Source organism: Hemitrygon akajei, chromosome 20 (genome assembly GCF_048418815.1).
Source record: "Hemitrygon akajei chromosome 20, sHemAka1.3, whole genome shotgun sequence".
Taxonomy (NCBI): Eukaryota; Metazoa; Chordata; class Chondrichthyes; order Myliobatiformes; family Dasyatidae; genus Hemitrygon; species Hemitrygon akajei.
The window spans coordinates 30,718,706-30,740,937 of record NC_133143.1 but is presented as its reverse complement, the minus strand read 5'-3'; the positions used below and the strand labels follow the sequence as shown (position 1 = coordinate 30,740,937).

At 39.3% G+C, this 22,232-nt stretch overlaps 1 protein-coding gene across 12 annotated transcripts in view; it reads right to left on the bottom strand.

Moving 5' to 3' along the window:
• Positions 1-22,232, bottom strand: part of LOC140713685 (catenin delta-2-like) — a 1,190,818-nt gene that overhangs the window by 191,047 nt on the left and 977,539 nt on the right. For 10 of the 12 annotated variants that reach the window (XM_073024066.1, XM_073024071.1, XM_073024068.1 and 7 more), the window contains one exon: positions 3,487-3,606. The exons of the other annotated variants lie outside the window; for them this stretch is intronic. In XM_073024066.1, coding sequence (XP_072880167.1) covers positions 3,487-3,606 — 120 coding nt within the window. The remainder of the gene's footprint in view (positions 1-3,486; positions 3,607-22,232) is intronic. 12 annotated transcript variants of the gene reach the window in all.

Here is a 22,232-nt window from a genome sequence, read left to right as displayed (position 1 = left end):
GTACTGCAGGTTTTAGTTACATTGCGCAGTCTTTGTTTTATGGTGTGATTTGTTGATGTTATAATGCATTTTAATTTGGCCAGAGAAAACATCTGTGAACATATCTCCTGAACACTTCACTGTGAAAAGTATTGGGTTCTTCACGGAAGCACCAAGAAGTTTGGAGTTTTCTGTAAGATATTATTTTAGTTCTTAGTTGCATGCATGTGCTGGATTAATCCTTCCATTATTAACTTACAACTGAAGAGGACTAAAGCAAATGCAAAGCAATGAATGTTGTTGCAATATTTCCTATGAAGATCATGAGATCAAAAGTTACAGGTGAATTATCCATCTACACAGAGAGACCATCTGCCTTAACAAATTGGCCCTTTACAATCTTGCTATTCATTAACACCTCCCTGAATACCCCCCCCCCCCCCCCCACACACCTTTCGAAGCTCAGAGCTAATGAAGTACTTATATGCTTTTGCAGACTTTTTTAAAGCATATATGAAGCTTGGAAACCAGTTTGAATAAAGGAAGGACTCATAGACAACAAAGTTGTAATTACCCAGCAACCTTTTGGATGAGGGATAAATACCAGGAATGAGGCCAGTAAAAGTCCTTTCTCATCTTTGCAATGTTGGCACCGAAATGAGTGGCAACATTTGCAGACTGTCCCTAGCATATCCCTGTGCAGTGTTGGTTGTTAATGCAAATGTAACATTTCAATGTATGTTTTGATAAGTGTGATAAATAAATCTGAATCTGAATTTGTGCTGTGCCATAAAACATGAATGCCCTCTGAGAGTGCTGGTGGGTCCTTTGCTTCAACGTCTGATCTTAAAGTGAACGTTTCTACCCAAACACTTCGGCATTGCATTGACGTGTCCGCCAAAACTATGTTGTTACATTTCAAACAAACAAACCAAAAATTACTTCAAGTTATCACGCTATGGCTGAAATCTATCAAGTTATAAGAGAACCTTAAAAAAAGATCTATTTAAAAATGCATTGGATTTTAAATAATGCATAAGCACAAATTTGCCTGCAAAAAATAAGACCAAAAATTATCCTTGTCACTAAATACAAACAAGAGAAAATCAAGCAACACATACACACAAAATGCTGGAGGAACACAGCAGGCCAGGCAGTGTCTATGGACAAAGGTACAGTCGATGTTTTGGGCCAAGACCCTTCTGGAGAGCTGCTAGATGATTAGCTTCCTATCCAATGAAGGCATAGTTCACTGGTCTGATGGAAATATAAAGATAGCTACATCAATGGGCAGATGATTTATTCTGGCTGATGTATATGGCCATCATGATTTCCATTCTGCGTTGACCAGGAATTTCTTATCTCGGGATGCTGGCATCAGTTAACCAGGCCACTGATCATTGCCTATCCTTAAGTTTCTTCAAGAAGGTTATGGTTATGGTCAGGTACATTTGTGCTTGAGCAGCTGCATATTTCTGGATTTGGTCTCGGGTGCACCAAAGCAGCAGTAATTATATGCCCAAATTAGAAGGGTGCATGAGGTGCAGGGACCCTTGTGGCAGAATTTACAGGTTTTAGAATTCCTGGCTCAGAAGCTTGCATGGGTTAGTGTTGTACATCCTCAGACAGTGCATTTTGATGCCATGGTGCACTAAGAGTGGGGAGTATGGTTGTTCACAACTATAATGATCTCAAGATGATGTTCAAAAAAGAACACACGCCGCAATCTAAATGTCCAAAAGAGCACATTAAGTACAAATGTAGAGTACTAAGCAGCCGTCGAAAAACCAGCCCTCCTCACCATTGCACATGCTGCCATAAAGATGCCCAGCGTAAAATGAAGGGTAAGCAGCAGCTCGAGAGAGTTTATAATCTACTGCATGCTCCCTGTCCGTGTTTGAGAGCAGCACTGGCAATCAGCAGGGGATGAATGGCAAAGCTCAGGAGATTTATAGCACAGAAAGATATTATTGATGAAAGACCAATATACCCTGCTGTCTTCCATCATCTGCTTCAAATATTTATCTAATTCTTTTTCCCTTTATGTATCCCTTCAACATCTTTTATTCCCCAAAACTATCATCTTCATAAGACTGCTCCTAACCTCTCAATGTGACAACCTACAACTGCATCAACCTCGTCATTGACGCTTCCAACCTCAACCGTGTTCAGGCTATCAGATCTGAAGAGAATTTGGAAAACTCACCAGTCTGCATCATTAGTGTCAGGTTTCCTCACACTATCTGACAAAGTGAATCCTTCAAAAACACTATCTAAAATAGATCCTATTGAAGTCAGTGGGAGGGGAAGTTAAAGGTTACCAACTGTGTGAACTTTTCTAAGCTCATTCAGTTTCCCATCTAGCACATGTAAGGTACTGAACATTATCTTATTTAGGATACAGGCCCTTCTGATCCTTTGAGCTTTGCTGCTCATTGATTCAATCCTAGCCTAATCATCAGCAATTTACAATGATCAATTAACTTACTACCCGGTTTGTCTTTGGACTGTGGGATGTGGGAGAAACCCACACGCACACAGGGAGGAAGGTACAAACTTGCTTACATTGGACACTGGAACTGAACACTGACACTCCCAGCCATAATAATGTCACACTGACCATTACTGTGCTGTGACACTTGCATTTTTCAATATAACACAGCTACATCTTATTGGAACCAACCGCTGTCATTCTCAGTTCCAAGGCTCAGTCTGAGATGGTAGAGACAAACAGGTGCAATTCTGCATGACAAAAGTCCCCTCTTTATTGATGCTTTATTTAAACTAACTGGCACTTACAAGTAATTAAGATACTACAAGGTGATATTGTTCATTCTTGTGTCAGTCTAATACTGACTCTTTGTTCCTTACTAATCAAAAGCTCCTTGTGTGACATCGTTAAAGCCTCTTGCACCATCTCTTCTTCTTCTGTGATACTTTCACTCACTCCCATTCAGTTCTGCTACCTCTTTGTGCTCACTGCGTTCAAAAACGTGCTGGTGCTTTTATGCTAGTTCGTTAACGGTACACTATTCTGTGGAGTGTGAAATGAGAATCTAAATGTGTGATAGAAATATGATCAATGTTACAATATTGGCTCAACTTATGTTTGGCACAGAACTGTCTACGTTTTATTTGCCACAGCTATACAGCAGTACACATACAGGCAATAATGTATTAGGATTTCTGAGCTTGCCTTTAGCTTCTCTAGATCAAACAATGTCACATATACTGTGACTGCAACCCAAAGTGGGGGCTATCAAGCGCTATTAACGATGCAGCCAACTTAGTTAAAATGCTTTTAACATTACAAGTTGTGAGCATGCCAAAACTTTCCAATTATAAGTTGCAGCTTAATGTAGTGCTACAGACATGCACAGTCAACACTAAAAGCATTGCAAGATGTGAGGATGTGACTTGGCTAGCAGGGGATTTGCAATAGGCTACCTAGCAATACGTTGTAGTATACAAAAAGGGCCATTAACCAGGTAAATTGGGAAGGCTTACCTTGGCAGCTTCCTTACTGTGTGCCATCTTCTCCCACATCTGTTCCCAGGTGTTTCAGGTACTGCACGCTGGGTTGGGCCTGACCGCCACTTCCTGCAGGGTATGCTGCTTTGCTGAACTCTGGAGTAGCAAACAGAGCGACCCTCCTCACACCCAGGTCATACAGCAGCACCTTCACTTCATCAGTTATCAAGCAGGGCATCTGAGCACTGCCCATCCCCCAGCAGCCCACGCTCTTTCCTGCCTTTGCATTCACCACACCAGAAAGAATCTCTTCCAAAAAGACCTCAGAAAAGGTTTCAAGTCAGTTACAGTCTTTTAAAGCCAAGACCAGATTTGTTCCCTTTGTTGCCACTTATAACTGCTATAAAGTGCTAGTAACCCAGTTTATAACTGGACAACACCATCTGTTCCCACTTTAAAGGCACATGCTGTTTTCACCTTATATTTTTGTTCTAAACTCCTGCATCCACAGTTTTAACTGAAACCACCAATGTAAACCTGCCAATTAACTTAAGTATTTTGGTACGCCATTCTATGGTGGCAGAGATGGAGGTGGCGATGTAGAGAAATGTAAATTGTGACGTAACTTTATGCTAGTAGCTTCTTAATGAGTGAGGATATAGGAATTTATAACAAAAGCACTAGCACAGAAATGGTTCCAAGCCTAACAGCAGCAGTACGTTCAAATAGAGGTTGTGTTACTGAGTTGTCTGGAGGTTCTGAAGTTACTCATTTCACTAGGGCTCCCTTAACTCTGTGCTTCTATTGAGCAGGAAATTCTTCTCTGGTTGGCTATTTGTGAAGATTTCCTGCAGTCAGTTTTGCTCGAAAATTCTGAAAGATGTTTTGGACTGAATAAAACAGGCCTGCCTCGTAATGTTTACAAAGCTGCTATACCTGCACCTCTGTTATATAATATCAACCCCATGCCCCTAACACTACCCCTGCCCACTGCCTTTTATTTTTTGCACCCTGACCAATGTACACTCAGCAACCATAGGTTTAAGAAGTTGTCTCCTCTCTGATGACTAAACAAAGACTTGGTCCATTTTATTTTTGTGGGTTGTCTGCACTTAGGGGTCTGAAGCTTTGATGGGAGTTGGGCCAAAACGGGGTGAGGAAAAAGGCTCCAACTGCAAAGTCTGCGCAGCAGCTCCGAGGCGATGACACAACCTCGTGCCACAATATGCCAGCAACACACACAGAACTCCGCAGGCCAGAATGCTTCTATAGAAAAGAGTAAACAGTTGATGCTTCGGGCTAAGATCCTTCATCGGGACTCTTCATCTGCCCTGATGGAAGTTCTCAGCCGGAAACATCGACTGTTTACTCTTTCCCATAGATGCTGCCTGGCCTGCTGAGTTCCTCCAGCATTTTGTGTGCATTGCCTGGATTTCCAGCATCTGCAGATTTCCTCGACTTTGTACCACAAAATACCATTTCTTCTAAAGTAGTGCATTACTTGGTAAGGCAAAAATAGGCAGTGGGGGAAAGAAAACACAGTAAAAAAAAGAGTACCCGTGATGGCCAAAGAGCATGTTACCTTAAAAGCAACCTCCCAAGTAATCAACTTCCATTAATCAGCAAATGATACATTCATGTTCAATTTTTCTTACTGAAAGTTTGTAAAAATGATGGCTGCAGGCAGGTGAAACTGTTAAAACGTGTAATGCTCACAGATGAGACGCTGAGATTTTAAGAAATGTAAAACAAAACTATAAAACTTTAATTAAGAAAAATAAAGCTGACTTGCAAGTAAACAGCATCTTTTGTGAATGTTGGTGCTGCGATGCAGAAAATACAGCAGCCAAGGACACAGTAAGATGTCAGAAATACTGTAACGTGAAATTTATCAGATCATCTGCTGTTGGTAAAGCAGGTTCAGGGATAAATTATTGGCCGGGACAACACATTCCATAGGATTCTTCATGGTTAGAGGAGAGGGCAAACAGAGAACTAAATTTAAAATCTCATTCAAAAGGTAAGACCTCTAGCAGTTCATCAGTACTGAACACAGCATTTGGTTGGAGTATAGATAAAGTCAGCTATTATATATGGTCTCACAAATAAAGGTGTAATGTACTGTGTTTCATGTTGCAAGCAAAACAATGTCCCAGGTACGTCAGATAAAAAGGTAGTGTTGCAAGAAACTTTGGATTGCTTTGCGGATACTGTATTTGTGCTTGGCACATGGCCCTCTATAGCTTTAAATTTTCAGTCACACTTACAACTTCCACCCAGGCTTCAGGAAAACTTGAGAAAAATACTTTACGTCCAAACTTTTTGATGCAAAGGACTGAGCTCCAGGTATCAGCAAGAAACAGACAAAACTTGCGAAAAGCATCATTCTAATGTGAAGAAATAGAACAGTCTTGTCCAAAAGCTTGCTTAAATTCTAACCTGAGATTAAAAGTCACTAGTTACCCAGGTGTATTAAGGGATTTGAAATCACTGAGCAGAAGAAGACTGACAAACTTTGTACATTCTTGAAAATCTGTCAGGACTGAAACAGCTGGAGCTACCTCAAGAGGTGTCTCTGTTTGACACAGTCTGGAAACTATAAAAACACAATTTCTAATGACCTTGGTGTAATGTAACTGAGCAACATTGCAACAAAATTGGGATACTTTAGGTAACCTTATGGTGAAAAATTGAACAAACATATCTACTAAAACTTCATACAACATTACTGTTCACTCTAGAGCACCTGGAAGTCTGGTTTACCAAGCTACAAATTAGAGAGGTCAATTATTTAACTTTGAACTAACTATGCTGAATTCTTAAAGTCTCAATTACCCTTTTATTGCCAACACTAACTATACAACATTTACACAACAAAATTTTTTATGGTTTGTACACATTACATAGATCATTTGTTAATTGCAACATATAGAAAGGAAATATCTTTGGTTTAAAAGGGTTACCATGAAGACTGACAATTTTTGAAGTAATTCTACCAAGTCTTGCATTTGACTGTGCCTTTCCACTGTATTTGGCTAAATGAAAGACAACACCTTTCGATATAAATATGGCAGTGGCAAAATTATTTCAATCACACTTAGTGAGGAATCTATTTATTTCATCCACTTATCTACACTGGAAACAATCCTGCACTAAGATAAAGAGACAGAATGGGATACACAATTGATGATCCTAAGTTCTTAGTGTGTGTGTAAAGGAACTGGGGCTAATGAATTGTTAATACATTCAATGGTTAGTTTATCAATGTCTCTATGTGACAAAGAACAACAATTACATGCCTTAAATTATTGGAAAAACAATTTACTGTTAACTTAAGACAGAAAACATGGTGCTGTAATCCAAATTAGGTCTCCCTGCCTTTCTCTTCTGCTTAGAAGATCCTCCTACAACCCAGACCTGATGCCTCTTCCTTTGGGCTCAATGTTACTCATGTTGGATTTTGCTCCTGTGAAGTGGTCTTGGGTGGTTTACATTCATAGCACTATATCATTCTAGAGTGTAAATTCCTGGTTGCATTTCTGTACATGAAGACAGTGACTACAGTATAAAGTCCGTTCTTTAGTTGTAAGGAATACTGGATAGCAGAATAGTAGAGCCAGGAACCCAGATATATTCCTGATCTCAGTGTTGCTCGGATGGAGTTTGCAAGTTCTTCCTATGACTCTGTGGGTTTCCTCCCACATCCCAAAGATATTAGGTTGGTAGGTTCATTGGCTGCTGTAAGCTATCTCTAGTGAGTAGGTGAGCGACTGAGTCTGGGATGAAATAATAAGAATGTGGGGAGAATAAAGCATAATTGTATTAACGTAGGATTAATGTGAATATGTAGTTAAGGGTCAGAGACGGTATGAAGGGCAGAAAGATGCTCTGCTGTCACTATGAAGACATAAACAGTACTACTGCTTTCTTTTGTTAGTTAGGCTAAACAACCTTTCATTGCCTGGAAAGTTATGAGTGAAAACAAGACAGAGCATATCATAAATAGGCAAAAATAAATTGCTGGAAGTACTCAGCTGGTCAAACAGCATCTGTGTAAATAAAGTTACAGTCAGAGTTTCAGGTCAACCATCCCTTCACTATTACAGATGCTACTGAGTTCTTCCGCTTGGTTTTTGCTTCATATTCCAGTGCTTGCAGTCCCTTATTGCTCCGTAATAATAATGTAGTGCCCTGGTTAAGCTTTTACTGTGAAGTGTTTACTGCTAATGCTGTGGGATATTTCATTTAATAGTTCTCTGTAGAAGTAGTGTGTCCTGCTGGTAGTGTTTGGGTTACCGTTAAAGATAAGGGGTTGTGATGTTCAGCTTATGAATGTTGGGTCAGCCAACCAGGATAGCGGAATTGGGAGAAGGTTCCAGAGAAAGCTAGGTGGAGAGGTTTTGTGATGGACACTAAATGGGTCGAGGCCCTTTTCAGGGGGAGATGGAGAGAGAAAAAGATCGTGAGAACTGATGGTAGGATTCAATCCAACTGGAATGTGCGATTTGATGGCGTCCAAGGTGGAAAGTTCTATCGGTGATCGGTGAATTGGAGTTGGCACCAAGAGTACGTGGATATCTCCAGCTTTTGGAAGATCTGAGCTCTACCTTTGTGTGCATTTGACTGTTTTAATTACAATAGGTCCTTTTATTTTTTTCCTATTTTTACCTCTGCTTCTTTACTAACTGTTTGATTAAGTGGCATTTATGAATAAACCTTTCTTATAATTGTATGCAGTGTATGATCCATTATTTCTTGCTGACGGGTAATTGCAAATGGGCAGCATTTACACGGTATTCACTCAGATTGGGGTGCAGATGGTAGAAAAATCCCGGTCTCCCAGTCTGGTGGGACCCAAGTTATATCGACCCTAGACGTATGGAGTTCGAGAAAGGTGGTTTTCTCACCGCTGAATCCATTGGCTTGTTAGCAAGGGGCTAACCAGCATGTTTCTAGAGACAACCAGTAAAAAGGAGCTTCAATAGTGTATTGAGGATTCAACACTACAGTAATAATAGAAATCACATTAATTAACATCGCTCCGACATTTTTAAAATTCATTTGGCCAGACAACTTATTTTTATTGAGGCTGTGAGAATAACTATGAAGATTAACTTACACCACTGCAACAGATGTTCCTCAGTAGTTTTGCAAGTGTTAGACCTGCATGGAGTAACATGATCTCAATTATTTGTCGTGTGTTCAAATATTTCTGTTACTTAATCTATCCTCATGCCTGTAATAAAAATAGAAATTACTAGAATATTTAGAGACCAGGCAGAATTCATGAATAGAAAAACAATTAAGAATTCCTCCAACAAATCTGTTTTTCTCCATTTCTGGTCTCTTTAGGATCCTCTACTTCATTTGACCTATCATTAGCAGCTGTGCCTCTGTTATGTTCTAGATTCTTGAATTCTCTCACTTACTCTGATCATTGAAAATGTTCCTTAAAACCTACCTCTTTCTGGTTTTGATCTGAATTATTGTCCCTTTTTACCCATAATCTTTCAAGCAACTAGTATCTTTTATCAAATAAGCTAGCAGATGGATGAAAAAAACTTGCTTTTACATCTCAATAGTCAATAGTCTCTATAGTCTTCACCACCGTTTATAATATATACAAATGCCTACTGTGAAGTGCATTTGGGTCGGTCAATATTTTAAATGCATTATACATACATGTGAAAGCTAAGTTAAGAAAAACATTGCCTGCATTGATGGTCTTGTCAGAAATTTGCTTTTTGACAATTAAATCCTCTTCCTTCCCTGTCCCATCATGTTTGCATCAGTGAAAAAGACAGGTCACTTGTATATCCCAGTTGGGTGTTATAATGTACCAGAAAATCTTAAGCACTCAGATTTCAGCATTCCTTAGCTTAATAAAAATGGAAGAGAAATTTTGAAAACCACAATGGTGGCATAGTGGTATAGTTAGTTACAGCCTGAGACCCTAGTTCAATCCTAACCTCAGGTGTTCTCTGGGTGGAGTTTGCATGTCCTCCCTGTGACTATGTGGGTTTTCTCTGGCCTCTTGTCCCCAATGTGCAGATGAGTGATGGAATCTCAGGAGAATTTGAAGGGAGTGTGGGGTGAATAGAATTGGCCTAGTGTACGATTAATGTAAATGGATACTAGGTTAGCATGGATCCAGTGGGCCAAAGGGTCTGTTTTCATGCTGTATCACTCATACACTCAGTTACATAACTCAAACCAGTACCCTTACCATTTTACAAAGTTTATCTTAACTTATATTATAGGACATCACAAGCTGCTTTACAATTATTAAAGTACTTTTGAAGCATTGTCTCTATTATCAAGTAGTTACAAAAAACTCAACACCAACAAAAACTGGCTGTAATCTCACTGCCACACTTCAATGAGCTGGAATGCTTCTTACATTCCAACGTTCACCAAAACTGCTTCATTAGATCCTGCCATCTGGAAATATGATCTATAAATTCTTCATTTACTTTACAGAAGCACAGAGTAAATCACCCGTGAATGAGCAACAGCAAACTGACCACAGGTTCAAGATTGTTTAATGTATTTAATGCAAAGGAGAACAAAATAATTGTTACTCCGAATCCAATGCAGCACAAAAGAAAAACAAAAAGATAAAGAACAAATAATAATAAAAAAACAGAACAAATGCAAAAACATAAGACAGCTTACATACATAGTATTGATTGTATGGCCATAAAGTGATGCTAAGTACAGACAGCGTTTGTAAATAAGGTGACTCTGAGTAGTGGTGGTTGGGGGCATGGAGGTGTTGATTAGCTTTACTGCTTGGGGAAAGTAACTGTTTTTGAGTCTGGAGGTCCTGGCATGGATGCTACATAGCCTCCTTCCTGATGGGAACTGAATAAACAGTCCATGAGCAGGGTGGGTGGGATCTTTTATGATGTTCCTCGCTGCTCTTTTGGTACCTTTCTGTATGAATGTCCTTGATGGCAGTAAGGCTGGTGCCAGTAATGCACTGGGCGGTTTTGAATAATCATTGTAGAGCTTTCTGCTCCGCCACGGTGCAGTTTCTATACCAAGAGGTGATGCAGCTGGTTAGGATGCTCTCTACTGTGCACCTGCACAACGTGAGTATGGTTGTGCAAGGTCCAGCTCTCTTCAGCCTTCTCAGAAAGTAGAGGCATTCGTGAGCTTTCCTGACTATGCAGGACGTGTTCTGAGACCATGATAGGTTGTGTGAGCTGTGAACTCCCAAGAGTTTCAAACTGCTTGCAGTTTCTACTGCTCTGCCACCGATATTGGGGTGAGTGGGGGGTGTGAATGGTGCGAGTTCTCCTGAAGTCAATAACCAACTCATTTGTCTTGTTGACATTAAGGAAGGGGCTAGTTGCCTGGCACCAGCCCTCGAGCTCTTCCACCTCCTCTCTGCAGGCTGTCTCGCTGTTTTTGCTGATGAACCCCACCACTGTTGTGTCATCGCCAAACTTGGCAATGTGATTACTCAGGTGTTTTGCCATGTGGGAGCACACAGCACTGGGGGCAGCCATGTTGAGGATGATGGGGAATGATAGATCGAAAGTTGATATGTATACAACATTAAACTTAAGTTCACATCGTTATCCAAAACCATCAACTAGCTTGGTATTACATATACAGAAGCACACATAGGTGACCTTCACATGACAGGGGAGGAAGGGATTGTACTTCTAGAAAATGGTCCATTTCATAACTTTCCATAACTGAAAGCTGCATCATCTGCACGTGTCAAAGAATACAAAATGCAAATAAAGTTGTTTATTTATTTAGCTTTTTAACATAGGTTTATGACAGCAAATTTTTATTCCATATGGCAGAATTTTTGCTGGTGGTCTATGAATTCTGTAAAGTCAAATTTCCATTACCTGAATTGTCATAGCACTGGGGTCACCCATACTCTACAGCTAAAATCAACCATATTTTCTCATGAGAAACAGATTTATTACCGCTGTTATGGAATTTGTTGTTTCACAGCATCAGTACAGTGCAAAACAATAATTACTATACATTACAAAAATAAAGAAAATAATGCAAAAGATGAATAACAGCGTAGTGCCCATAGACCATTTAGAAATCTGATGGTGGAAGGGAAGAAGCTGTTCTTAAAACATTCAGGAAGACCATATATCTTGGATATATACCTCAAGAATGGTTGAAAAGAGATAAATATTTAATGAATATACTGTTGGTGGCTGGTAAAAAGACAGTTACTAGGAAATGGTTATCACAGGAGAGCCCAACTTTAGATACATGGATGAAAATTACAATGGACATTTACAAAATGGAGAAGATAACAGCATCTGTTAATCATAAGCTGGAACAATTTGATTCATACTGGGAAAAATGGTTTAACTACATAATGCCTCATAGGCCTGATTTTATACTCACAAATCAATGAATCTGTTGTTTAAAAAAAGATCACTCCCTACTTGTACATAGTTCTTTCCTTTTGTTTGTTTTTTCTTTCCACTCTTTTCTATAAGTGTATACCTCAGATAAACACTTTGTGGAGATTTGTGATATATATGATTATATGATATATATGTACAATGTCTGAAATACATCTTATGGAAATGTTTGTTTGATGAACTTCAATAAAAAAATTACAAAAAAAAATTTAACTGCTGGTCTTTAGATCCTGGACCTCAATCCTGGTGGCAGTGAAGTGACGAAGGCACATCCTAATGATAAGGGTCTTTAAAGATGGATGCGTCAGCACATCAATGCAATTTTTTGTTAAATTTTGCTCATCATTGCTTAAAAATTTAGATACACTTCATTTATTTGGCAGATGCAATAATTTCAGTTCCAAAGCTTATAAGATTTATAAGATGAATCTTATAAATATTTTACAATATTCCTAAATGCTCCTAAAACAGAAATTGCTGACTGCAAGTACCTTGGAGCGCTGTAGAGAATCAACCCAATGAATCTCAAAATCCTCCAAATCCACTGGCAGAATAAGCAATCCAAATGGGTGTCCTCTCCCAAGCCAGCACTCCCAGCACTGAAACTTCATGAGCCTGTCATATCATTCACATACCCAACACCAGACAGCAGAAATGGACTCTCTATTCCAAGCTCTATCATGCCAGGAGATTGCCAGGTGGACAAAAGAGAACCCTGCTGGAGAAATGGTAACATCCTCACCAACTCCCGGATATCTCTGGCTCAGAAATCTCAAAGTAGCCGGTCAGACATTTTTGGGAGCAGAAATAGCACTTCAAATGGAAGGACCTTTCATCAGTTGAGAAGACAGAAAAAAACTGGTCTGGGTAGGTGAAACCAAGGGAATTTCTTTGGTTGAAAGAAGTTGCAGCTGGCAGGATAGAGTTAAATGTCTATGGCTATGTATTCAGCTGAAACATTAATTGTTTCTCTTTCCACAGATGCTGCCTGACATGCTTAGGTTTTCCAGCACTTTCCATTTTCTGCTTTTTTCTTTAACACATACGTTTCCCTGGACAGGCAGGTCCCACCACCTTGCCACTAATGATTCATTACACAGATCTAGTAGCTTAATGTGCTGTGACCAATAAGCCATTTTGATTCATCTTATTACACGCACTCCCTTTACTGCATATTCCTCCTCCCCTCCGCTTCTCTCCTACCGAAAACTAAATTACATCTTTCTCTTTCCCAGTTATGACTGAGTTACTGACCCAAAGCTTTAACTGTTTTTCTTTCTGCAGTTCCTGCCTGACTTTCTGCTTTTTACCCCAGCACTTCGTATTTTGTTTTTGATTTCCAGCAGCTACAGATTTTCTAATCTTCATTTCCTATAGTTCAGTCCTTTTAATGTCAAACAAGGAAAATCTACAATGCTTGAAATCAAAGGAACACACACAAATGCTGGAGGATCTCAGCAGGCCAGGCACTACTTCCATAGACCCCAGGTTGGGAACCTCTCATATAGAGGTTTTGCTGCCACAGGGAAGGCCATCGTCACAATTCTCTCAACTACTTCCTTTCAGCAGCTGAAGTACAGTTTCCGGAATCACATCACAGATTTCGGCCACTTACAGGCACAAAGACTTCGCCACACAAAGTATTGGTTGCAACTTCAGCCAATGTTTAAGACAAGAAGCTGTTAAGAGGATCAAGGCGGGTAAATGGGACCACCTTGGCTGGCACGGACAAGTTGGGCTGTTTCCATGCTGTGTTCTTCTATGACATGTTCTTTTCTGACCTCACTAAAAATCTTTGATTCCAACAACAAAACAATATACTACTTCCTTACCTTTTCATAAAATTACTGAGCTGCTGCAGTCATGAGGGAATAGCATCATGCAATAAGTTTTAAAAATTACCTCATTTCGCAGGCATTAAGGGTTCAATACATCAAACATTCTGTAAAGTCTAACTCCATTGGCAAACAATTCTGAACTTTAAAACTGTTATTAATTAAACTTCATTAGAATCATCTGCTTTCGTGAGTCTTCGATTTAATATAGTTTCCAGTGACATAATCTGATTCCTGCTTTGTGGATTCATACTCTGAATACACAAAGAAAAAAAATCGAAACCAAAACCAATTTCACCCTCTGAGGTTTTCACGCCCCATTCTGAGTAAAACCATTTAAGTATTGATGGGATTTTTATGCGCTCACTTCGTATCAGATAGCCACCAATTAAGTCAAGGGGTGAGGAGACAGATGATGCTAAGAATGAGAAAGATTCTGCAAAATCTATATACCAAATTCAATCAGTCAACTGGTCACTTGGTATATTTTGACTTAGTTTAGAGATGATCCATCACAAACTCATCTTGGTTACTGTCACATGGAGGGAGGACAGTGTGTATAGTTGTTATTTTTAAAACAGTTTCCAGTATTAAATCAAAGTCGGTTGCCATGATCACCAGAATTAAGGTGACTGTAACCTCTCCTTCATACCTCTTCCCTGGAGCAGGATCAAAATTGGGAATTCACTGAACTGATTCATCTCATTACTCATTTTAAGAATCAAGTTCAACAATAATCCTCTTCTCAGATGCTTGTACATTGAAAGGTGCTGGAGAATAGAAGACTTTTATTTTTTCCCCATTTCAGTATCAATATCAGACAATTCCAGATCAAATCAGTTATACCTTTGCAATATGCATATGAGAACATTAGAAACCGTAACAGGAGTATGCTCTTCAGCCCCTTTTCCCTCTAACAGCATCAAATGAGCTCATCACTGAGCTTTCTCTTCAGTGCCACTTTGTTTTGTAGTTGCCCCACATTTCTCAATTCCATTATATTCCAAAAACCCAACGACGAAGTGGCCATTCCCAATTTCTTCAAAAAGTGGAATTTCTTTCTCTAAGTCAGACATTTTACTTCTAAAGTGAATTTCTTTCTCTAAGTCAGACATTTTGCTTCTTGGGCCAAACAGTTATTCTAGATTGGTGAATTATGAATATGGTAAGAACGTGAACTGTATAGTAGCAGAATGCGATCCAAGCTCAAAATCTAATGGAGGCGTTGTTTTCTCAATAAGAAGTTAAACCAACATGCTGGTTTGTTGATCCTTCAGTAAATATTAATGAAAGCAAACAATTTGGTCACAAACCCATGAAGACTTTATTTATTTTTGTAGTTTATAGATATTTCAGTCTTTTCGGGTCCTGCTGCTGCAGAACAACCAATTTCACGTCATACGTCAGTGATAATAAATCTGATTCTGATGTTGTCAATTGGATTTCATACATTATGCCAAAAGACACACATTAAAAAATACTGTCTGCTTTTACTTTGGGAAATGGCTTAGGTAATGAAACAACTGGATAAATATGACTTTTTTTCCATTTTATATGTTGGTTTGAATTAAGATTTAAAAACACATCAAGGTGAGAGCCAAAATTTTGATATTGCGATATGTCCATCCATGGCCTCCTCCACTGTCGTGATGAGGCCACATTTAGGTTGGAGGAACAACACAGTACGTTCCATTTGGGTAATCTCCAACCTGATGGCATGAACATTGACTTCTCAAACTTCCAGTAATGCCTCTCCCCACCTCCCCTCACCTTTTTCCATCCACTTTTCTCTCTCACCTTATCTCTTTACCCGCCCATTGCCTCCTTCTAGTGCTCCTCTCCCCTTTTTCTTTTTTCCATGGCTTTATGTCTCTTTCACCAATCAACTTCCCAGCCCTTTACTTCATCCCTCCCCCTTCAGGTTTCACCTAATACCTGGTGTTACTCTCTTCCCTCCCCCCCACCCTTTTATATCAAATCCTCAGCTATTTTTCTCCAGCCCTGCTGAAGGGTCTCTGCCTGAAATGTCAACTGTACTCTTTTCCATAGATGCTGCCTGGCCTGCTGAGTTCCTCCAGCATTTTGTGTGTGTTGCTCGGTTTTCCGGCATCTGCAGGTTTTCTCGTTTGCCAAAAATTTACTTATGATTCATTATGAAGTTATGTGCAATTGTGACAAGAATGCTGGTTTTGAGTGAATTTTTTAGTTTTCTTTTTCAGGTGCTCTTGCATCAGCTAAAAAGCTACCGAGATGCTATTCCATATTCACAGATCACATACTTAATAGAACGTTGGTTGCAGGCTGAGAGTTGAGTCAACAGTATTCCCCATCTCCTCGACAATTCACATATTATGAAAGGGAGGATGCCAGAAGAGGCATGGTATTCCTTAGATCTGAAAATGCCGTGCTTAATCATGTGATGTTATGTTGAATAATTTCCGAGGAACCAAAATACTCTTTTTAGCTTTGCAAGTTATTTTTAAGGCCAGCATTAGAATAACGTGTGGATCTCATGAAAGCCGGTTAAAGTGTGTGTTTGAAGTGTTTGTGAATGAGAGTCTTAATCTTAGTGAGGGTCCAGATGTGTCTTCATACCTATGGGTAACCCTTCATCAATACTCGGAATTTATGACGTGCCACAGAATTCTTCCAAAATGTAGAACTGCAATGAAGTTCAATTGTTTTCCCCCTGAGTTAAGGCATCGAAGACCATTATGATGGAAGTAATAGTAGTAGGACCAAGCCATTTCCCTTGATCCACTTTCGATATTTGATTAGATCACAACTGATCCATTTACCGCTTTTCTTCTTTCCCTCCTATTCCTATAACCTTTGATTTCTTTACTGATTAAGATTATTGAACATTTTGAAGGATGCAACCTCTGCACTTTTCTGACACAAGCAATTTCCTGCAACGCTCTGAGCGATGAAATTCTTTCTCCTCTCGTTTTTAAATAGAAACCCGTTTATTCTGAGACTGCACCCCTGATATAAAATTCTTCCATAAAGGGAAATGTCCTCCCAATATTTACCCTGTCAAATCCCTTTCAGTCATATTGCCCCTCTAAACGCAACTGGGTACATATCTAAACTGTACAACCTATCTTCATAAAACAATCTCTCCACATCCAGGATCATTTAAATGAACCTTCTCTAACTTGCCTTTAATTTTAGTATTTTAGTATTTCATTCATTAATAAGTAGACTAAACTGCACACAGTACTCCAGAAACACACAAAAAGTGCAGGTCAACTCAGCAGGTCAGGCAACATCTAAGCAAGGGAATAAACAGTTAGCATTACGGGCCAAGACCCTTCATCAGGACTGGAAAGAAAGAGAGTGGAAGCCAGATTTAAAAGGTGGGTGGAGGGGGAGTATTACAGACCGACAGGTGATGGGTGAATCCAGATGAGACGATGAAGGTAGGTGGGAAGGGAAGAGGAGAAAGTAAGAATGATCAGGAAGCTGGGAGGTGACAAGTGGAAAAGCAAAGGGGTGAAAAAGAAGTAACCCGATAGAGGACCGTGAACTATGGAATAAAGGTAAATAGGTGGGAAATCTTGGGATGAAGGTGTGGGTGATGGACAGGTCTTGAGGCAGGGGAGAGGAGTGATGGAGTCAAAGGGATAAGGCAAAACAAAGTCTGGGGGGAAACAGAAGGGAGTGGTTACTGGAAGCTGGAGAAATCAATGTTGATGCCGTCAGGGTGTACACTAATAAGTGCAACTGTCGTAAGATTTCACTACCTTCATATTCCAAATCCTAAAGCTACAAATTATTCATTATCATTCCAAGTATGAAGAGTTAAGCTATGAATCAGGTTAGACCTGACAAAGGGCCTTAGTCCGAAAGATTGACTGTTTATTCCCCTCCTTAGACCTGCCTGACCACCTGAGTTCCTCCAGTAGTTTGTGTATCTTACTCTGGATTTCCAGCATCTGCAGAATCTCTTCTGAACAGTTAACATATTCTTAACTGTTGCAACGTGCATGCTACACAGTTGGAGGGTTCATTTGCAGTATCTGAATAAATTCTATGTTTCAGTTATACAAACATTAATTACATATGTCATGAATGTGCTCCCAGTGTTCATTTCTACGAGGAAGCATTCATTAATATTAAGTGCTGCCCACTTAAGCCCTTGTAAACAATAGGAAATGGAAGCATGAGCTAAATGTTGCTGATCCCGCTCCTGTAGTGACTCAGCCAAGGCAAACTGTCATTAATACAGCTAACAAACGGGCAAGTTCCCCTCTCCCTCACTCAACACCATTGGCAAAATCATCAGTAAACTGTCTGACCCTCTTCAGTTACAATGAATCAACAAAGTCCTATGACTTCCCAAGAAATAACTACTGATCTAATATAGAAGCTGAAAAAAATCACACAGCTCCCTTTGTAAATAATTAAAAAACAAAGCAAGTTATGTGCCAAAAGATAAATGTAATGTTTGACCATCAAATGCACTGAGAGAAATTACAAAGCTGGGGAACACAATGAGCAAATAAAGTGCTGATAATCTAATTGTGCTTTTCATCTTCTTTCCCCTCACAGCAATTATCCTTTATTTGCCCTCAATGTAATTTAGTGATTACACACTTCTAATTCAATGCTGAAACTCATTAATATCTGAGTGTTGTATGCTTCCTCATAATATCTTTATTAATGAAAAATAAAATAGGATTTCCACTACATGTAAATTGCATTTTGCTTTGCTCACCAGATCAAGAGAAAAGGTTAATCCTAGGTTGTGTTAAACTGCCTGACTTCATCTGAAGTGGTAATTTCCTTCTGTATCCTTGGGTAGGATAAGGGGAATAGCAGCAAGGAAACCTCAACCTATTTCTATGTATGAAGTTGGATGTTCATTTAATGAGTAGTATGTCAAAGTGGTTAAGTAATTGTTATAATGGCTAGTCTTAGACCATTAATCCAGAAGTATGAGTTTGAATCTTGATGGGAAATTAGGGATACACAGTAAACATCAATATTGCCAGTGACATCCACATCCTGTGAATGAATAATTTAAAAGAATTAAATTTGGGGAGAATTGCTCATTGTAATGCCCTTGTGTTATCTTACTCATTGTGAGAATGCACAGCAACCGCTGATTAATCCACTTTGGTAGAAAAGCAAAACATTGTTTAAAATGTGAGAGCTTAAATGGTGTGAGTGTTCAGAGGGACCTGGGTGCTTCTTTAACAATAATCATTAAAAGTTAAACTGCATCTACAAGAAGCAAATTGGTCTTTAGTGCAAGACTACAAGAGTGTATCTTACAATTGTATAGGGCCCTACCCAGACTCTGGAAAATTCTGTTGCACATATCTAGTGTTGCATAAAGAAGAAGGTACAGGCAGCTGAGTGAAAAGATTCAGCAAACTGGTTGCTGAGACAACAGGTTTATCATGTGAGGACAGATTATGCATGGTGTACATACTAGAGTTTCAAAAATTAAGGCATCATCTCATTGAAATGTTCTTCACTCTTCTGGGGCTAGGGTGGATGTAGGGATGATGTTTTCTTAGCTGGGCAAAGGAACCAGCCATTCATCAAGGAGATTTGCAAGAAACCTTTTCACTTAGAGCAGTAGATTTTTGGAATTCACAAGGATATGAGCAAAATCCTAAATTAAAACTATAGGGAGAGGAACATGAAGGCTAGAAAGCTAAGGGATATGCTTTGTACAACTGGATCCTCAATTTCCTCACTTGCAGACCCTAGTCAATTCAGATTAGTAATAACATCTCCTCCACAATCACCAGCAGTACAGGTGCACCACAAGGCTGTGTGCTTAGCCCCCCGCTCTTCTCACTTTCCACTTATGATGGGCTGGTATTGAAACACCAATGCCCTTGAACGGAAGTAGTGGATAGAGCCCAGCCTGTTATGGGTAAAGCTCTCCCTACTACTGAGCACATCTGTCCATGCTGTCGCAGGAAGGCAGCATTCAATCTTTAAGGACCCATCCAGGCCACATTCTCTTCTCATTGCTGCCATCAAGAAGGAAATATAGCAGCTTCAGGATCCATACCACCAGGTTCAGGAACAGTTACTAACTCTCAACAATCAGGCTCTTTAACCAGTGGGAATAAATTCACTCAATACAACACTAAACTGTTTCTGCAACCTACGGACTCACTTGCAAGGACTCCTTATCTTAAGTTCTTGATATTTATTGTTTATTTATTATTATTATTTTATTTGTTTTTTTATTTGCACTGTTTGTTGTCTTTTGGATATTGGTTGTTTGTCCATTTTATAGTGTGTGGTTTTGCACTGATACTATTGTATTTGTATTTACAGTGAATGACTGCCAGATAATAAATCTCACAATAATATATGGTGACATATACATACTTTGATAATAAATTTACTTGAATTTTGATATTTCAGGAAAGAAGAAGTGCAAAAATTATTGGAGCACATTTGCACAGATAAATCCCTAGAACTGGACAGGATCTCTCCCAGGCTAGTAAAGATAGCAAGGGAGGAGATTTGTGGGTACCTGGAGGAGATTTTTGCATCTTTATTTGCTACAGGTAAGATTCCAGAAAACTGAAAGACAGCTTATGTTGTCTCCTTTTTCAAAAAACGCAGTAGGATAAACCGAGCAACTGTAGGCAAGTGAGTCTTACTCCAGTGGTATGATGTTGTTCGAGCAGATTTTAACCATCAGGATTTACGTTCACTTGGAATGATACAAACTGACAAAGAGGACTCAGCATGGTTTTATACATGATTTAATGCTTCACTTATCTGTTAACCAAGTGAACACAGTGCAGTTAAGAGCTGTTTATATGAATTTTAGTAAGGCTTTAGTCAAGGTCAAGCATGGTGGGCTGTTCCAGAAGGTTAAGGTAAGAGGGTTCAAAGATACGTTGATAAATTGGATTCAAAACTGGCTGAATGATATGTGGCAAGTGGTGCAGGGTTGTTTTTCTGATTGAAAAACTGGAAGAGCTGGTGTACTGCAGGGATTGGTGCATGGGCAAAGATGAGAATGAAGGTAAGTATGATTCGTAAGCTTGCAGACAACACAAAAGTTGGTGTAATTGTAGAAGATGAATAATGTTGTTTAAAGATACAATGGGAAATAGATTAGCTGTAAAGTTGGACAGAGTGGTGGCACATGGAATTTAATCCAGAGAACGACAAGGTAATGTACCTTTGGAGGTCAAATGTTGTTAGAAAGTTAGGATAAATTGAAGAGACCTTAAGAGTGTTGAGGTACAGAGAGATCTTGGAGTGCAAACCCTTAGCTCCCTGGAAGTGGGGATAGGGTAAATATGCATTTGGTAGGTTTACCATTGTTGGCTGAGCATTTTGTATAGGAATTGGGACATCATGTTGCAGTTATACAAAACATTAATTTGACGGCACACCAGAGTTCTGGTACCCAAAATACAGGAAGGATATGGCAGCAATAGAGGTTGTGCAGCAGAAATTCAAAGGCTGTTGCCTGGAATAGGGAGAGTTTGGATAGGCTGGGATTATTCTCAAATGAATGTAGGAAGCAGAGGGTGACTTTCTGGAAGTTTACATAATTATGAAGGGCAAAGATAGGATAAATAGTCAGAAATTATTTTCCAGGCAGTGGTTGCATAGGTTTATGGTGTGAAAAGAAAAAACACTTAAAGATCTGAAAGGTAACTTTTTCAACACTGATAATGATGAATATTTGAAATGAGCTGCTGGAGGAGATATTATAATGTTCAAAAGTCATTTTGACAGGTATGTAGACAGGAAAATAATGGCCATTTTCCGCTATTAATGGGAATCTTGGGGCAATGCAGGATGGAGGTACTAAAACAAAAAAAAATGCCATGATCTTTTTCAATACCAGCTCATGAGACCAAACAGCCCATACTGCTTCTGCTTATTACCTTCATTAGTCCTTTAGCAATAGTCAACAACTACAAAACTCGCCCAGTGCTTACTTTTCCTACCAAGCAAAACAATCTGCTTCTAAAATCTCCCCAGTCACTGGTTTTAACCAATTACAGCTCAATGTGCATTTCCCTAGCTTGTCCCTTCCTATATCCCTAGATAATTGGGCTAGAATGGTTTGGAGTGTAAGATTTGTCAGATCATTTGCAGATGTTATGAAAACCTGTCAAGTTGGAGATACTGAGAGAGGCTATCTGTGCGACAGCATGATTTAGATCAGCTGGAAAGTTGGAAGGCACATTGAAAAATGGAATTTAATCCTGACATTTTTTGTTTGTTTGGACAAGCAAGGGTAGGACGTACAAGAAATAGCAGCACTCTAGGGAATATTTACAAATACAAGGATCTTGGGGAACAAGGCTATAAATCCCTAAAAATGACAGTATTTTTAGCACAGGTGGATAAAGTGATGAAGCAGCATACAAGACACGTGTTTTCAGCAGCAATGCATAAAATACAAGCACTATGACATTATGATACAAGACATTGGTTGTCATACCTGCAGCACTGCATGCAGAAGAGATTCACCAGGATATTGACTGGACTGAAGTGTTTCAGTTATAAAGAGAGACTGAATAAGCTGGGT